Raw genomic sequence first — 18,332 nt, 5'->3', positions numbered from 1 at the left:
AACTTTTCAAGTTTCGACCGAAACGTCGCACATGCGCGGTTCATGACATTGTCCCTTTAATCGCGGTCACCGCGATTTATCAACTCTATCAATTTGCCAGATGTGTTTTGTCGTACCGGCGAGGATCTAGGGACTGAAGAGTACAATGCCCATCGCGTCAATGAGAGTACAGCATCATTTAGCTTCAACATTTGTTGTCATTAAAGTCACCAAACACAGCTGGATCACGAGTTAGCTTCAAACATTTCTCGAGTCGTTCGATTATCTGCCATGGGCATACTTTTACGGCTACGTGTAATTATGAACTGCCTAATGTGAGGTTAGCATGTTTATCTCATATCTTATACTTTGTTTCGACCACCATGGTGGTGAACAAAGCAAATGGGTCATGTAGAATGAATGGCTCGAGCAAGCAACAGAAACAATGCTCCTAGCCCTAAACAAGAGAAAATGGTCTCTTGTCCTAAAGCAATACCGGCTGCCAAGAGAAAATGAGGTCTCTTCGTCTCTTGCGGCGGCTACAGTGAAAAAACAATAGCAGCTTAGGAGCTAGAGCTGCTAGAGCTGCTAGAGCTGCTAGAGCTACTACAGTTCTGAACCAAAGGTGTGTTTATGACAGTTATGACAAGTGTAACAGGTGCATTTCTGCTTAAGATAACGGATAGCGGACTGCCAACTCTAGACCTGCAATTGATAGTTAGTTTGGTTGGTTTACCCTCTACTCAGATCACGGGAGTTATTTATACCTCACGAGCACATAAAAGCGATCAAGAAACAAAATCAATCCACGAAGTTTGAGTCTGTTTGTGCTAGTGTATGTGTCTACTGCAAACGTAGAAAATATGTTGGAACCAAAATTGGTTGAAAAATTCTCAAAATCAAAATAGCCGTGAGACTGTAACTTCTCGGAGTGACCTTGCCAAATTAGGTGAGTTGTTTGTGTTTCCTTTTATGGGTCTTTAAGTCACACAAGAGAGTACTCGAAATGTGAATTTTACATATTAAAGGATTAATTCTGAGCAGTTGCCTGCTAAAAATCATTAAACTTTAAAGTCTCTACCCCCCCCCCCCCCAAAAAAAAAAAACCAGTACATATCACGATTAAAGGGCATGTAAACCCAAAAAATGCTATTTGGGGGACCACATAGTCGTTTAGTACATACATGACATCTGCCAAATCTGTAGATCTTTTGTTCACTTTAGCCCGTTTTTACGTTGAAAAATCGCTTCAAAGTTCTAAACATCCGCCATCTTGAATTGCGTAATCTAGCAAATGACGTCACGGGTGGACCTTTAGTTACGGGAAGTCAAAGGTCTTTCTTGAACACGTTGTGGAATAAGCACATGTTTACATAGTTTCTTTTGGAAAAACACCACATCTTCATTATGGTAAAACGCTGCGTCGTTCAGTTTTGCAGTAATTCGAACAAAACAGGCCATACTACGCGTAAGTTTCCAAAAGACGCTAATTTGAGGCGGCAGTGGGTAAAATTTGTTCAAGGCGCAAATCGAGCCTAGCGAAAAGGGCCGATTTCGTAGAGCCGACGGAGCATTCGGTTATTTGCAACATTCATTTTTCTCCGGATTGTTACGAAAAAAGTTTCATGGTAGAAATGGGGCTGAGAAAGCAAAGTCCTTTACTTTCTGGTGCTGTACCGACGATACAGTCTCCAGCAGCAACAAATTCTTGCGACAAACGAAAGCGGCCTATCCAAAATGAAGGCAGCAAACAACCGGAAATGGCTGACAGTGCCGATAAAAGGCCTAGAAGAAGTAGAGCTCTTCAAAAGCTTGAGGTTAATAGGGTAAACCACTTTATCTGCTATTCTTCGCAACACAGATAATCTCTGCTTCCTTTGAGAAACCCTGCAAAGAAACAGCAGTAGAACAATATGTGTCACGCTTGCACATCATTGAGTAACTAGAAAGGTAATTACGGCAAACCACGTTTGTGCCTTTGTATATGTTAAGCCCATTGCTGCCAGTGCTGTAACATATTTTCAATAATTATGATGTAAATTAGCAATCACCTTCTTATCCCTCACTGGGTTGGTGGCTTCAACCCAGTATACGTGGTGCCAAAATCGGCTGGAAAGGTGCTTCGGATCTTGTTTACAGCACAAGATGGCAGCGCAACTCGGACATGTTTACCAAGATAACGCCAGCACCAACGAACAAGCTGCCGATAGGCAATGTATCGAAATCTCCTACACGAAAAATACAGAGAAATAACTATCTACACTAGTGTTGCACTAAAATAAAACCAGTTACGGCAGAGGTAAATCTGACAATTGAACCGCGATAGTTAAAATAAAAGTAAACTCACTTGTTTCCTGTGTGATTATCTGTGTCGTGCTGCTGCCTGAATGCGTAATAAGCAGTTTCAAACACCCAAACATCAAGACAGGTCGACTGAAATCCTGGATGCTAGGTAATACATTTCATTTGTATTTCTGGCCTCTGATTTTCTACTTTTTGCCAGACTTGTCCGATTTCAGCGCAGCAAACACTTTCGTGAGCAGTCGGCATTGGCTGACATACTTGACACTCGCACCTTTTAATGCACCCAAGAAAGGTCGGGAAAAAAGACAACAACAAAATTTGGTGAGCTTCTATTTGCGTGCTAATCTGACTATGCGCCGGGTTCAATTGATGTTCATCTGCTAAAAATGTAATTTAATTGCAAAATGATCAAACACCAGTCTGTGTTTCCAAGACGGTCTGAGTTGTTGTCATCTGGTTCTGGGCTGGCTTCTTGTTGATCGTTTTGTCGGACCCTTCGTGGCTCAGATTGATACGGACGAGGCCCAGATTGTTCCACAGCTACAACTGAATTTTCTACATCACTATCATACAAATTCACCAAATTTGAATCGCTGTCATCCGATAAAAGATCCTCCGAGCTACTCCCACTTTCCCGATCCGCCATAGAATTCTCATATGGAATCCCTATTGCGCAATGTTTGTGTTCCACCGCTTACGTCACGACAGATGACTATTGTTTTCACCGGAAGTGGATTTTTTTCTCGTAAAAGCTGTTTTTCTCCTTAACGAAACCCAAACGAGCAAAATAAATGCCAAATTCGTTTTCTACGTTGCTGTTTGCGTCGAATAAGAAAAACTTTTTTTGGGTTTACATGCCCTTTGGGTTTACATGCCCTTTAAATCAGACCCAAAACCTATCTACTGCCGGATGTTTTGAGCAGAAAATGGACGTTCGTCAATATATTTGGGAGAAAAAGCCAAACGCGCGGCGATCAACCAATCACTTATTTCATTACCTCCAGTTCGACAATAAGTCGTATCTAATTACAAGGTGCTGTCATTCATGATCAACATCTCGTGAATCATGGCACGTCCTCGTCCAGAAAACTTGAACTGATAAGCAAGACATTTACCTATCACGGTAGAGAGACTATTTGATAATTTTATTAAAATACTTAGTCAGAAATAAGTGTCATCATTTAAATGCGTTCATACCATTCAGGCAGACAGGTTGCCTTGTGTAGAAGATTCCTAAGATAATTTACCAAAACGTATAAGTTTCTAGATGGTATCTCATAGGTTGTCAAACTGTGTAAAAATATCTCAACTGGTTGCTTAATCTCAATTATGACGGCACACATTTTGGTCCCAGGGCAAACTCAATTTAAAGTTCTCGTTAATTACATCTGGGCCCATTAACGCATTATATTGAAGTTGAAAATTAATTTAGACAATTTACATTTATTGGCCACCGTCATAAAAATGCAGTTAAACGAGAGATATGATTATCAGGACCTTCACATGGGTAATTATGGATAAAGGTTAAAAATGTTAAAAACAGCGGTGACTGTGATGGCGTGCATTGAGACTCTCCCAGACAGTGAGGGGTGGGGAGGGCCAAACAACTATCAGTTCGGTGTTTTTCGGCTGTCGAAAGTTATGCCCCCTCCCCACTTTGCCGAGAGAATCCATTTTAAGAATCAAGCGCTCCTGGGTGTACGTTTCGAGTTTCAAAGTCTAACTAATAAGTTCGTGTCCACAATTCGCGTGTAACCCAACACTGGAGGTACCTTTACACAGGTCTGTAAGTAGGCAGGCACTTGCAGCTGTCATCAGCTACAATGACGACAGACAAATTATAAATGAATATAAGATGAGACAATGATGCATTGCTTTATTAATTAATCGCTTTCGAACCTCTACGTCGTTTTCTCTCTATTTCGATTCGTGCGCTGCTTGGCGTCAATGAGAAAGAGAGATTTAAAATCGCGTTCCGAAAGCTCAGATGAAGACACATCTTTGATCAGAAACCTAAAACGAACTGAAATTCAACGAAATTATAACCCCCTGCGGAAGAGTTCGTATCTACAAAGATCGAATGATCGATTGTTTCTGTATCTCTTTATAATGTTCCCATCTCTCCATAAATCGAAGGAAGATCGTCTCTTAACTGAACGCAACTAAGTAGACAGAATCTTCGCAACCTGAAATATCCATGGAAGGCGTGGGTTGCTCAGAACATTTGCAGTTAGACGTGTAGGTATGTGGCAACAATTCTCTCCAATCCAAGCATGTTTATAACACTAAATTGGGACTGTAGATCATTTTCCTTATTTGGTTTTACCTTTCGTAGTCACGCGCGTAATAAGCGGATTTGCTTTCTCCGATCCCTTGTTTTCGTTCTCCCCCCCCCCCCCCCCCCCCCCCGCTTACCGTCATGTAGTGACAAGGGCGGCCTGAGAGGGAAATATCGTATTCTTAAGCACGTAAAGAATGGGAAATGTTTGTCACAACAAAAGCAAATCGAGCTAGCCTTCCGTTTGCTGCTGATTAAAAGACATTGGTCGTGGTAAATATTGTTGTAATATATGTAAAACTGATTTATGACCCATGATTGAGAAAGAATCTCACAGTTATGGCTTTCGAAAGAAAGCTACGATTTAAGTGTCACCAGGTGTTTATTTTTTTCTTGCACAAGGAATTGAGCAGACGAATGAAACCTAAATATTTTTCCAGACACGTTTGAATGATGTTGAAAAGAGGTGGTGTACATCAAAGGGTTTTTATCGAGTCTCTTCGTTTCACAAACGGACAGAGCGCTCTTTTCGATCAATGCGTGTAAACATGTTTCGAGCCGCATACGACAAATGGTAGAAAATACAGATATACTTTCAAATGAAATATAGATTTGTTAATAACAATGAACCGAAATAAGGATTACTATCGACCCGTCGAATTCAATTGACACAATCTCAGTGTGTGATTACAAGAATTGCAGCTATATTTACATTTAAGAACACCAGCTGGGTTCCGTGATAAAGATCTATTCTCTCCTTAAATACAGTAAAAGCCAAAACGTTTTGAACAGGAACAAGGAATCGATCGCTGCTGAGATAAAGATACTTCATGCCAATAAAGGTTAACTAATTGTTCTTCGACTAAGACAATTCTTTCATAGTCGTAGACACTAGAATGGTGTATGGATAAATAGTGTTTTTTAGACGGAATTTTAGTAGGATGGTAACCCGATCCATACTTAGCCATTTAAACGGGGTCCATGGGTCACGAAAAAGGCTTTTCGTATTTACAATTCATTTCTGTTTTAGTTATCGAACTCGAGCACTTAAGACTCGCCCTGAACATTCCAGGAATATTTCCAAATTCCGACCTAATAAACCACAGTCGCCATACGATATCTCACGATCATCTCCACTCGCCGCTGAAAAGAGGTGCCACCTTAACAGTGCTTTCCCGTTTTTCCTTTGTTTTGTAGCATTTTCAAATTTGGTTCACAACAAAAACAATTCATTCAAGATGTCTAGCGAGGTACTACTCAAAGTTCGCGAGCGAATGCAAAAACTCAAAGACAAAATCGACGACGCCGAGGAACGGGAGCATAATGCCAAAACGAGTATGAAAGAGGTGGAAGCCACTTACAACCAGCATGAGTCTGACATCGACTCGATGAAAAAGAGAATTTCACTTCTTCAGAAAGAGCTGGACGAGAAGAAAGTCCTATTGGAGGAAAGGAAAATGAAGAGTGAAGAATACGAGGAAAAGTGTGTGCAGGAGAGTGAAGTGGTGCGAACCCTGGAGAGCGTCGAGATCGACGAAGACGAGAGAATACACCAGATTGAGACAGATCTAGCCGAGACGACAGTAAGAGCCGACACCATGGAGCTACAAAGCACGGAACTCAAGCAAAAACTTGGGCAGTTGGAAAACGAAATTCAAAAGGTATGGGCGATGTTTAGGACGTGACGAAATTTTTCTGGCTGACATAATTGTTGATCATTGTCAAGTAGACTGGGTTACCAAATAGCCCAGCTACCGTCCCGAACGCTTTTAAAATTGATAAAATTGGAATTCTTTTTCCGGCCTGTTCAGTTATGAGCCTCGACTAATTAACAGTACTAAAAACCTGCGTTGTTTAATCTTTCATTTTCTTATCGCAAAAACCAATTGGTCAGCTAATCAGTGACCGAAAAAGCTCATAAAATATTTGGATAAGTCACCCTGTAATAGATATTACCCCACAACCGAATGAAACTTCCCAAATCACTGATTGTTATCGCAGTGATAGCTTTGCCATGTGTTATTCGTTTCCAAGGCTTTTAACAATCTAAAAAGAGTCAGCTCGGTCAAAATGGCCGTTTGAAGTCCTTATTGTGCTCCCAGAAATTTTTGCTCGATGAATGACGCGCGCGGAGTAAACAGAGGGCTTTGTTGATTGTTTCGTGTCAATATAAAAGTGCTTTGATTTTCTATGGCTGAAATTTCGAAAGTCCTTGTCTATGCTCTCGAAATCAAGTATAACTATATTTTGAGTCTCAAACAAAAGAGAAACCTTCACTGAAGGGCTAAGGGGGGTCTCGTTTGGAGGCAGGAGAAGGAAGGAGGGGGGAGGGGTGATAATATGCACTCTGCTCTGCTTGCAGTAAAATGGCCCATAATTTAGCGTACAGTACTGAACCTCACTCTCTCGAACTCGGGTATCTCGAACTGCCCGCTATCTCGAACTTAAATCATTTTCCCTTTTCACTTACTATCGGCAATCTCGAGTCCCCGACATCTTGAACTATTTTTCGTTTCCCTGAGTTCCAGGTGGCGGGGTTCAACTATAGTCCATTTATAACTAGATGCATTTCATCGAAATTGGCTTTACGGGGTTGATACCATCCTAACGTACATTTTAACAACTACAAGAGGATATCATGATCGAAATCGACCTTCTGTTCGAAATTCTGGTATCTCACCATTTCTCTTTTACTTCTCGTACCCTCGTCCTCCCCCCGGTCTTTCCCAAGGTTAGGGTTTGTGCGTGTCAGCCGCTTAAAATTGCGTGACAACGCCTGGGGGAAACTTATATGGCAAACAGTCACAGGATTCACCACCACGATGAAACCTTCACGCTAGCTTTCGAAACAGCGGCATGTGAAGACCAAATTTCCCTTTCTTCTCTTCGTAAAAAAAAAATTAAAACCGATTGGTAAAAAGAACAAAGCATCTGGTTAAGATAGATACACACCTTTATTTGAAAATAAAAATCTAAAGATAAATTTTCAGGGTAGTTCCTTCAAGGAGCTTACAAAGCATCTCTGCTATCAATAGGAGCCATGAAGCTCCTATTGATAGCAGAGATACATAAGCAGGAAATACATAAAATGACTAAACACTAGTGTCGATAGGCAAATTGCAGATAATGTGTTACAAACCCCGGAATTTGTCCACTGATCATGGAGGCATTCAAAGCAGCTACGTCACGGTTTGAGCATCTTGAAAAGTGAAGCCAAAGTTCGTCGTTTTTAATCCATGTCAATCTTCTCCATCCTAAAGCACCCTTGTTCCTTCATGGTTTATTATTATCTCTTTGGAGTTTCCCCGTCTTAGTAAGCTATCATTTTCAGATTTGCTTTAATTCAAAGATAATTTTGTACTACGTGGCCAGAAGAACTCAAATTACTGCGACTTAGCTTCTTTAACTAACGACACTTCAATAACTTCAACATAATACCACTTTTAACACAAAAGAACTCTATCTCGGTTTCCCCGGTGGGCTGTCCCCACCAGGGGAAATTTTCACTATCGCGTCCCACTCCGGCGCATTTCAAAACTGGAATTCATTCGGGAAGGCATAATAAGATCAGATTAGATAGCTAGCCAAGAATAGCATCTAATCTTGAGCTCTCTGCATTGATCGCTGCGTGGAACCAGTTAACGTTCACGCACATTTCAGCTCCCAGATACCGACCAATGAAACCGATTAGGGACGATATCCGATCAATTCGAGCTAGAAATTCTTTGTTTAGATGAAGTGTAACTGTTTCAGACTCATCAAGATTATTTTCTTTTACTCAAAACAATCATTAGGTGACACGTGACTAGACAGCAATCCAAACAATCTAGAAGTAGATTTTGATGGTTCAGTCCTCTGGGCTACTCCATCTTGTTATAAACGGACACAGATTAAATTTTCCATTGTAAATTGACACAAACTTATTACCTTGTATTAGCTGACGATTTCCCTTATCATGGACCATTGCACTTGGTGTCCGTGTCGATATTGTAAGTTCCTGGGAGGGGGTACTCCAAGACAAATTAGGTGGGAGTGTGCAACCCGCTTCCAAAACCCCTTACCCTATTTAAGATCAAAATCTGCCATTATCCCTACCCTATTTATGATCTGACCAAAAATTCGACACCCCATTTAAGACCTGCTTTACATTTAGTTTTCTAGTTCAGACTGATGTTAAAGGCACTGTGAAGGGCTTTTACTGATAGTCTTACCGGAAGACTAGAGTACAAAAGCCATACCTTATTTGAGACCAAAATGGCCGAAATCGATACCCTATTTCTGACCAAAACGGCTAAAACTCCATACCCTTTAGGGGCCGCACATACCTACAAAGCCCATATAAGGGAGTTCTCCCCCTTCTTGGGTGTAACTATACAAGTTAGATGCGATGGCTAACACGGGAGAAAAATCTCTTTTGTTAAATTTTCTTCTTTATTCTCTTTGTGATAACAGGCAAACGAACGCGAGGGTGCCGCTTTGCAGAAAATCGATAATTTGCAAGAGCGCGTCAACCAAGCTGGGGAAAATCTGCGAGATCTGGAACAGAAGGATGAGGACGCAAGCGAGCGTGAGCAAGAAAACGAAGAGAAGGTATCATTCCTGGAGAGCCAAGTCAAGGAAATGTCGGCGGGTGCGGAAGATGAGGAGAGAAAAATACCACCATTAGAACGTGTAATCGATCAGATGACTGCAGAATTAGAAGAATGGAAAAAGAAGGCGAGCGATATTAGGAAGGAGTTTGATGACATGGACCTGCTTGTCGGCGAGGGGCTGAGCGACGAGGACGATGACTTCGTGCCGAAGAAACAACCAGCGACGCCGGCAGCCAAGGAGGAAGACGAAGAGGACGAGGAGAAAGAATTGGAAGACGACGACAGAGTGAGAAACGAGAACCAAGAGCGATACGATGACGACGAAGATGAAGACTGATATGAATATACGAATAACGTTATGCTAGCTAGGCATGTCAAATTGAGAGTCGATGTGCGTATAGGTTTGTTCGAAAAGGTTTTTTTTTAAGCCATGTTTTCCATTTCATAACCGAAGACTTAGTTAGAAGATACAATGTCTTATGGGTTCAAAAGTTTAACGGATCGGGGGAGGGAGGGTGGTGCGAAATTGAGAAGGGAACCTCGCTAATCAGTGAATTCATTACAAGCCAGTGAACCGAAAATCTGCAATATTCTAGATCATTTGTAACATGCTTTTTTTGTTCGATTAAAAGAAAATTTTATCTTTGCTAAGGAGTGATTTTTATCCGATACGATACATAATCCGATATCGGAAATTATTAACCGGTTATTATTCGCATTGGTGTGTCGTGAAACCCAGTCTGACTACGCTTTTAAAAAAAGAAAAGAAAACTGAAAAAAGGAGAAAAAGAGAAAAATCTCTGAGGAGCAAAGATTTTTATGAAAAAAACACCAGCTCCAAGTTTTGGCCAGGGTGACAAATGGGTCATTTCAGAATTTTTGCATGCCTCTTTCAAATCGAGCTTAATCCTCTACATACAAAGCTCTAGATCTCTTGGTATGAATGAAATGTTCCTACGAAAACACGTTTGATTCACATAATGAAAATGAACGTGTAGGTGAAAGCACTTTCAAATGAATGGCTTTGCCTTAAGACTTGACGGGCAAAAGGTAACTTGGCATCGCGTATTCAGTTTAATACACAAAGACATCCGTTCAATCACCCTTTCATGGATATCTGTTCAATCTTTTACATTCCTCTACCTATAACCAGGCCATAACCTTCCTTATCTTTATGACAGAAACTAATTAGTTTTATCGTTCCTCGCTAGAATTGCTAATTTCCTTGTACGTCAAAGTCGGAAAGAATTTTAAGAACTCACCATGCCCAGATGCCCTAAATAGAAGAAGAAGCCATGACAATTCTGGCGTCTCTCTCACTTATCTCTTACTGCTTACTTTACGCGTAACAGAGATTGAATAATGAAATTGTAGCTGCATTGACAATCTAATTTTTTTGGGCATTTTAAAGAAACCATGTCACGAAATTTTAAGACATAAAACAAGATAAGCTTTGAATTGATGAAAATCTTAACAAATTAATTTAATTTAAATGATTGATTAATATTACTTGACATAAAGTGATTTTACGCTAGTTACAAATATGTAAATTTGTTTCGGATAACTCCACGCTCTCCTTATGGAACTATTCTTTCTAGAACCAAGTGCTTAAAGCATGGCCAAAGGATTTTATAGTGCAGTCTGTCAACGTTATTGTCGACTGCCACCTGGAACATAAAGTTCATACTGATATGCAACGCAATCACTTAAATAGTGTGACCAACAAGACCAATTCTTATGTAAACAAACACACTTAAAGTAGCGTGACCTAAAAGCACCAATTTTTTTTCTGTTACAGATGATTTTTCAACGCCTCTAACAGCTATGCTTTGACAGATAAATCAGTACTACCTCTGTTTATGAAGTGATGCTACAGTATTGTTATCACAAAAATGCCCAGCCATTGGTGAACCAATGCTCTCTATGGCAAAATAGGGTACATAGCTGACAGTACAACTGTTAAAAAGCACCCTTAATTTTAGCTTTAAATGCTTATAACTCGCAAACGAGCTCGATGACCCCATTTTTTATCATCAAATTGCGATAAGCATGACGAGATACAACTTTCTGGAAAGTTTAAAAAAATTCTGTCTAAAGGGTTCAGAGCCACCTTAAATTTTCGAAAATTTAACCACTCATGAAATGGGGACAAATAAAAATGAAATAATAGAATTATCTAAGCCTCACTAAAACACTAAAACCAATCAAGATGTTAAGATACGCTAAAACATTTCCATTTGTACATTGCCAAAATACAAGGCAACTAAAGTAGTTATTTTAAAAATAATGTTCATTTTCAGTATTCACACCACTGTAGTGTTCAACTCTTAACTGTTTGTTACTGATGAAATCAGAGCAGTTTTTCAACAAGGATCAGCAAATAGCGAGTTAACGTCCGTCACAACTCGGAATATTGCGCTTACAATGTCGTCCACGGAGTTTTATCCAAACTGAATCCGTTCACCATCCCAACTGACTCCTAAAATATTTTCGTATCTGTTATCTAACAGATAAGCTTCATGCAAATTAGCATTTTTACGATTTCGCCTCATTGAGACCCTCATGGAACTTAATTTGTTAAAGGGTCGGATTAATAGGATTTTAACGCTACTTCAGATGTCTAGTCTGTTGTGCTCTGTTGCTTTACTGGAACCACGGAACTTTGTCGCGTGACGTCAGCTCGCGTGACTGAAGGCTTGGGAATGTGTCACGGAATTTTATCTTACGTCTTTAGTCACGCGAGTCGACGTAAATAAAGAAAGTCCGAGATTCATTTACTTTCAATGAATGAGTTGCCAGTAATCGGATACCCGTGTTTGCGCAAAGAACTTTGGGATCGTCAGGGGGCAAACATTGCAAGTCGCTAGAAGGAAATGTATGGCAAAAAGTTGTTTTGACGCCCAAAAACATGGTTTTGGGGAGAGATCAACGCTTTTTCGCCGTTGTTTTATCGCAAATGGATTTTGGCAATGTTGATACATGGAAAATGTAAGATTTTGTTTGAATAACCGTGAAATAAGTGATACAATTTACCGATAAATTAAACTCCCTTTTGCTTGCGTGAGGTTTATTGTGAAATACACTGAAGAGAATATTGAAAATTTCAATACACGCCTGATCTCGAGAGGCTACCCGGAGCAAATGGTAGAAAAGACACTCCGAGAAGTTAAATATAAAGACAGAAAAAAGCTGTAAAACAGAAATCGAAAATTGCAGAAGGAACTACTACCCTTAGTGTCGGGCAATTTCACTCAACCGTCAATACCAAACTTTGGAAAGCATAATCACGCACAAATGGCACTTTTAAATACAAATACTCAGAGATATATTCAAGGAGCCACCCTTGATCTGTTATAGAAAAGGAAAATCACTGAAATACGTGCTTGTAAAAGCAAAACAAAGGCTTTGAGCAACACAGCAGCCACACAGCATGAGTCACGCGGACTCATTTGTCATTAAATCAACCCCAGACAGTACAATGATCGCGGCCGGGCTTATTTCCGGTATTATTTGTATGACTGAGCTTTCAAATAAGCCAAAAGTAGCCTGTACACAACTTAAAAGGCCTTACTGGGTTATTTCCTCTCGATTTTCGCCTAATTAATTTTGTAATATTTTCAGACCATTACGCGATGTAAATTTCACAATTAAACCTCACGCAAGCAACGGAGTTTATCGGTAGGTTTTATCACATATTTCACGGTTATTCAAACAAAAACTTACATATTCCACATATCAACATTGCCCAAATCCATTCGCGATAAAAACGACGGCGAAAAAGCGTTGATCTCTCTCAAAAATCGTTTTCTTGTACATCGAAACAACTTTTCGCCATACATTTCCTTCCAGCGACTAGCAATGTTTGCCCCCTGACGATCCCAGAGTTCTTCGCGCAAACACGGGTATCCGATTATTGGCAACTTATTCGTTGCTTCATTCTTGAATACCTGTACGTGCATAATTAACCCATTAAATCATCAAAGAAAACCGAAAGAAATGCAAACTATTTCAGGTGTCGCTTCCGTGCTCACGACACGCCCTATTCCGCTAACAGAAAGAAACACGTCTCCAGAAGTTTCACAAATCTCTTCCAACAAGCGCCAAAACTGAGTCTGAAATTGTTCTCGTTCTCGGTCGTGCTGATCCGATCGTAGCTTCAGTTAAATACGAGATAAAAGATCTAATTACGACGTGTTTTGCTACATTTATGCTTATTCTTTGAATGTGTTTCGCGACACAAAAGAAGTCATTAAGAAATATAGAATAATACTAAGCCACAAGCTGTGAAGCAAATCACGTCCATTAGCAGGACATTGACCATGACGACGATCAATGTCCACTTTCTCCCTGCAATATCCACAGAAACCACGAGTGTACAATACGAGAATAAAGTTAAGGATCACACGGGAGCCATTTCCTCGATACACAGCCAAATGCTCTTATCTGGTATTGAAGGAGGTGTATTGACATCCGTTATGAGAATTTGCCTTAATTACCATCACACACCACGATAGACACAAGGGAGAGACTGGCTGGGCAAACAAACAAATCTTTATTGATGTCGTTCGGCTAAGAAAAGAGACCCATGGGTAGGGTGGGCTGGGTCTTTCTTAACGCTACTGACACGCGATTGCTGACAAGCTGACAAACCGCACGCTATATATTACAATGCGGATGACCGCTGACAGGGTTACCATAGTAATTACTGTATTTGACCCAAGTACCAAAACCCTCAGAAATCGACAGTCAAGCACATTCATGATATTCGACCGCGTCTGGACCAATAGCGTTTTGAAAAGTATGACGAATTTACATGAAAATGAGCAGTACTCGGATCGCCCATGTTCACTTGCAATATCCACTTCAGAAATATTCAGCATTCTTGGAGAAAATCTGCATCTTTAAAATTCTATAACCACAACCGGATTGCGCAAGTTAACTCGTTCGCTTATTTTTCGTGTTAGCCACTCGCACATATTATTGTACGGTTTGAAAAATTCTCGAAATAATGCAGGCGACGAACACAGTTAAGAACAAGATTCGAGATCGTATGCAAGAGATCAAAGATAAAATCGACAACGCCGAAGATAGGGAACAAAACGCCAAAGATTTATTCAAAGAAGCTGCTGAAAAAGTGTATAACCTAGAGTCAGAAATTGATTCCAAAACGAAGAAAATCGGTCAAATGGAGAAATACCTGGCAGAAAAGGAGAAGGAGCTGGAGAGAAAACTCAAGAAGTTGGAAGAAATTGCACAGAAACAGGAGGTAGAGAACGAGTTGGTGAAGACCCTCGAGAACATGGAGTTGGATGGCGACGAAAAGTTGAGCGAGCTAGAGAAGCAAGTGGATAAAATTAGGAACATAGCTGAAAGCAAGGAGTCGGAGAATAAAGAAATGACACTTCGAATGGCACAGCTAGAGAACGAACTCGATAAGGTATGGTTTACTTCGTATTAAGTAAACTTGCTCTCCATGGAACAGAAGATTGAATAGGAAATTAGGAGCGCATGCCGATCGAGCCCTTAGATTAGAACAATAACTCCATCATCGTATCAACCTAATAAGCCAATCCAATCAAAGTGCTTCTAGACCAGCCTTTTTTATAGACAAAGAAAAAGCAAAGATTGCCACCCAGGAGATTTGAATTAATCTATGTAATGTTCTCCGACAGCTTTCCAAACAAATTGCGTGCTCTCTGATGCATATAACCACGAAACCCTCCAAGTATTTTAGCACAAGATAAGTGTATTAGTTAATAATGCTGTTAAAACGACGTCGTATTCGAACAGAGATGACACAAATGGGTCGAAACAAGTTTTGAACCTCTAAACGGGGTTTCTAAACCGATTTTAAGAAGTTTCTCTTTTGTTGTGCAAAGAAGTAGACATCGTGAATTTTAAATGAGTTTGGTTCGAAATCCCTTTCTTTGGTACGTCAAAAATGAAGCTAACCAAGTTAAATTCTGAACGTTCTTCAATGTCTAAATTCAAAATTGACCAATACATTTTCCAGAATTCTTGGCTATAGCCGCTCCGTTTTTGCCTCAAATGAATTGTCTCAAATCAGCGTTGCTCATAAACAGTCGGTAGCTACGCACTACAATGAAATAACACTAATAATCTGCTACCAACCATAAACAGAACAAAACAGCGAATTAGTGCGACGCAAGTTCCATTTTGCTAGAAAGGGCATATACAGATCGAAATCTTATATCAAATGCTCTCCGTGAAATTTTATTTCTGCAATATTAATTAACACTATTACTGTGAGGGAACAAAGAAATCAAATAAAATTTGATAACGTAATTGTTTCAGATTGTTAAGTAATCTTCTCATACAAGCTTATTTATAAAGCCACGTATGTGAGATCCAGCACTCAGTCAAAGCACTAGCTATTCAAATCGGTCTGATGAAGTTTTCACTCCTTCCGACAGTAAGCCACGTATCGTCCTGAGAAAGCTGCTACCGGACTTAAAAATATTACGTCTTCAGCTGTCTTTGTAGGGCTGTATACAAGTTCAACATATAATCGAGTGGTTTAGCACCAAGCAAAACGCTGGCTCGTTATTATCTATTGGCAGAAAAATCCTGTTAATGGGATATTTAAAAAGGGGAACAGAAAAATCGGTGAGTCGGTGTTACATTCAGATTTCAGTCTGGTCACAGTGCCGCCGTTGTTCTTCCCCTCCCGAGCCAGCGATTTGCATTTTGTGTCTTCCTCAAAATCAGGAACTTGTGTGGAGACACTTTAGACGAGAAGGGTTTGGGACGAGTCAAGGGCGCGGCACTGACTCACTCAAAAACCGTTCTAGGAAATAAACACTTTTCGGAATCTAAGAGAAGGGACCGACCTCAAGTAGGCTACGGCGAATCAGGGCAAAAAAGGGGTGGGGGAGGAGTTGAAATGTTCTATCTACTATAGCATTCCATCAGGGGCAAATCTTTGCCAAATACACCAGAAGACTGGAAATGGGATTATTATTATTAACCTGAATGTCTAACACTGCCTTTTTGTTTTTACTTATCGTCGTCTGTAGGCGCTCAAAAGAATGGAAGACGCCGTGGATAAGGTCGAAAGACTGCAAGAGTCCATCACACTGGGAAAGTCCAAACTGGATGATCTGAAAGAGAAGGAAGAAGGAGCTTACGAGAGGGAGGACGAAAGCGACAAAAAGTCGAGCTTCCTCGCACAGGAAGTACATGAAAAGGTGAGCACAGCGGAAGAGAAGGAACGAGAAGTCGCTAACTTGGAGAGGTACAAGGAAGAAATAAACGCCGAGATAAACGATGTAAAATGTAGGATCAACGAAGTACATAGCGAGATGGAAAAACTCCATGATTGCATCGACGATTTGTATTGAAATTCTAGTGTCAGGTAAAAAAGCTCTCTCCTCCGTAGAGGTTCGAAACGTTCATTATAGGAATCCGCTGTGCGAGATGAGTGTAGGCACCCTTATGTAACCCTGCTCCGGCACTGACATCGCTCAGCGGATTCTCCCACCCGAAAAACCTTTTTGAGCCTCTCTGGAGAGATGAAAAAGTTCGCTTTTCCGAGATCTTAGGAGCTCGAGTTGCGACTCTTACGTAAGCTAAGCCACAACACTTAGTCCGTTATTTCTTGTTACGGTTAGTAGTTTTATCCTTTGTGAAGCCGACAACTTTTGCAGAAGGAACAGACAGGTTGAAAGAAATAGGTCCATCTGTAACCATTGTCCGGTGTTTGTTACTGCGAATTATTCCTTGTCGTCCGCTGCACTAGCGCTATACTGTCTTCGCCTGTTTTGAGGTCTGGTCTACATATTTTGTTGTAAAATTATAAGATTATTACCAAAACCTATTTTTTAGTCGCTAATATGAGAGGTTTTACATTAACGAAACAGATACTACTTTTATTCAAAATTATTTACATTCAATAAAGGTCGTCGACTTCTTGCTGCAGGCCTTGCGTTCAATACTAACTGAATGATTGATAACACAACTTCTTTAGTCTGCATGACAAGGGCCTGCAACTGGCCAAACTTAAACACGCAAAAACGCAAGCAAAACGTGTATGTACACGACTCAATGTTCACCTTGCTAAGAAAATAAAAGCCTGGTTATAGTTACAGGCTTTTAAATACGAATTCTCATCACTTTGGATTTCTTCTCTCTCTTAAATCTCGAGAAGAAGTTCATTACGGTTGCTTTTGCTGTTGTGTGATTTCTTGTCTTCTCCCAGGCATTCGAGGCCGACATATTCAAAGTCACGTGATCAGTGGGAACACTGGTTCTGTCAGTTCCAACCTCAACAACAAGGGCTGGGTCACGTGAGTGTCCGTAAGACAGGTGCCCGTCAAAATTGACAGATGTGGGTTGAGCTAGTTCGTTCATAAATAACGATGGACACTCGTCAAAGGGTTCCGATAAGGAAGACTTCACTGTCTCACTTTTGATTTCTTTCCCAGTCTTGTTGTTCCATTTCTGGTATATTTTACCGCTCGACGTTACTGAAAAGGTGATGGCGATTTCACTGCTCGTCTTTTCTTGCCGTCGCCCGCCTGTGAGCGTTCTTTTCCATGCTTCTGTCCTCGCAGCAAACCAAGCCGTGTTTCTTTTAGAAGTTTCATTCATTTCATAATTCTTGCCCCTCTTGGATTTCTCACCACCGGCAACTTTCTTATCTTTCAAGCCATCTTCACTGCTTGCCACCTCATAAAGTTCATCGTCGCTAATTGCCTGAAGCCTCAGGACTTTAGTTTTTCCTGTAAATCGCGCTCTTAAGCGGTTTATCATCACTCCAGCCATCTCGCTACTTACAAAACCTGATATACCGGGTAAAACCCTCTATATTGCGGAGTCAAATGTGTTGCTCACACTTATATCTATAGCAAACGTTTATGACGCTAGTTGTCGTCACAAAAGCAACGTGAATCATGCAAATGGCGCGTGCTAGTCGAAGGCCAGCGCGCGCTAATTCATTTATACTCGCGCGCCAGTTAGCAGTTGAGCACACTTTAATTTTCTTTATTATATGGCTGTCTCACAAGGACTGGGAACTACCGAATTCACGAATTTGATTGGTTGAAATTGATATTGACCGCGGTCTAGATTTTCCCATCTAGACCGGCATCTAGATCGGTATCATTTTGCGTTGAAAAAGTAGCAAACTAAAATACAAAAATGTTCACCATTTTCTTTTA

At 40.5% G+C, this 18,332-nt stretch overlaps 2 protein-coding genes across 3 annotated transcripts; both read left to right on the top strand.

The window, feature by feature from the left end:
- Window positions 1-3,563: 3,563 nt before the first annotated feature.
- On the top strand, window positions 3,564-10,530 carry LOC145463401 (uncharacterized). 2 transcript variants are annotated; one of them, XM_081447154.1, is made up of 3 exons: window positions 3,564-4,525; window positions 5,759-6,222; window positions 9,014-10,530. In XM_081447154.1, the coding sequence occupies exons 2-3, from the start codon at window positions 5,800-5,802 to the stop codon at window positions 9,488-9,490; spliced, it is 900 nt and encodes a 299-aa protein (XP_081303280.1). In that variant the 5' UTR covers window positions 3,564-4,525; window positions 5,759-5,799; the 3' UTR covers window positions 9,491-10,530. The 2 variants fall into 2 exon arrangements, with proteins under 2 accessions (XP_081303280.1, XP_081303279.1); XM_081447153.1 differs by lacking the exon at window positions 3,564-4,525 and having other exon boundaries at window positions 5,316-6,222; window positions 9,014-10,529.
- A 3,493-nt stretch (window positions 10,531-14,023) lies between these two features.
- On the top strand, window positions 14,024-17,093 carry LOC145462207 (uncharacterized). Its single transcript, XM_081445715.1, has 2 exons — window positions 14,024-14,590; window positions 16,191-17,093. Exons 1-2 carry the CDS (start codon window positions 14,162-14,164, stop codon window positions 16,512-16,514), a joined length of 753 nt encoding a protein of 250 aa, XP_081301841.1. The 5' UTR covers window positions 14,024-14,161; the 3' UTR covers window positions 16,515-17,093.
- The last annotated feature ends 1,239 nt before the right edge of the window (window positions 17,094-18,332 follow it).

The sequence above is a fragment of the Orbicella franksi genome, chromosome 12 (assembly GCF_964199315.1).
Source record: "Orbicella franksi chromosome 12, jaOrbFran1.1, whole genome shotgun sequence".
NCBI classification, from domain to species: Eukaryota; Metazoa; Cnidaria; class Anthozoa; order Scleractinia; family Merulinidae; genus Orbicella; species Orbicella franksi.
This window is presented reverse-complemented; position numbering and strand designations above follow the sequence as displayed.

What these genes read in the sequence shown, in the direction of transcription:
- LOC145463401 (XM_081447153.1), top strand. Translation starts at nt 5,503, where the DNA reads ATGGTAACCCGATCCATACTTAGCCATTTAAACGGGGTCCATGGGTCA. An exon ending in TGGAAAACGAAATTCAAAAG is followed by an intron (nt 6,223 to 9,013) that starts GTATGGGCGATG and finishes TTGTGATAACAG; the next exon opens with GCAAACGAACGCGAGGGTGC.
- LOC145462207 (XM_081445715.1), top strand. Translation starts at nt 14,162, where the DNA reads ATGCAGGCGACGAACACAGTTAAGAACAAGATTCGAGATCGTATGCAA. An exon ending in TAGAGAACGAACTCGATAAG is followed by an intron (nt 14,591 to 16,190) that starts GTATGGTTTACT and finishes CGTCGTCTGTAG; the next exon opens with GCGCTCAAAAGAATGGAAGA.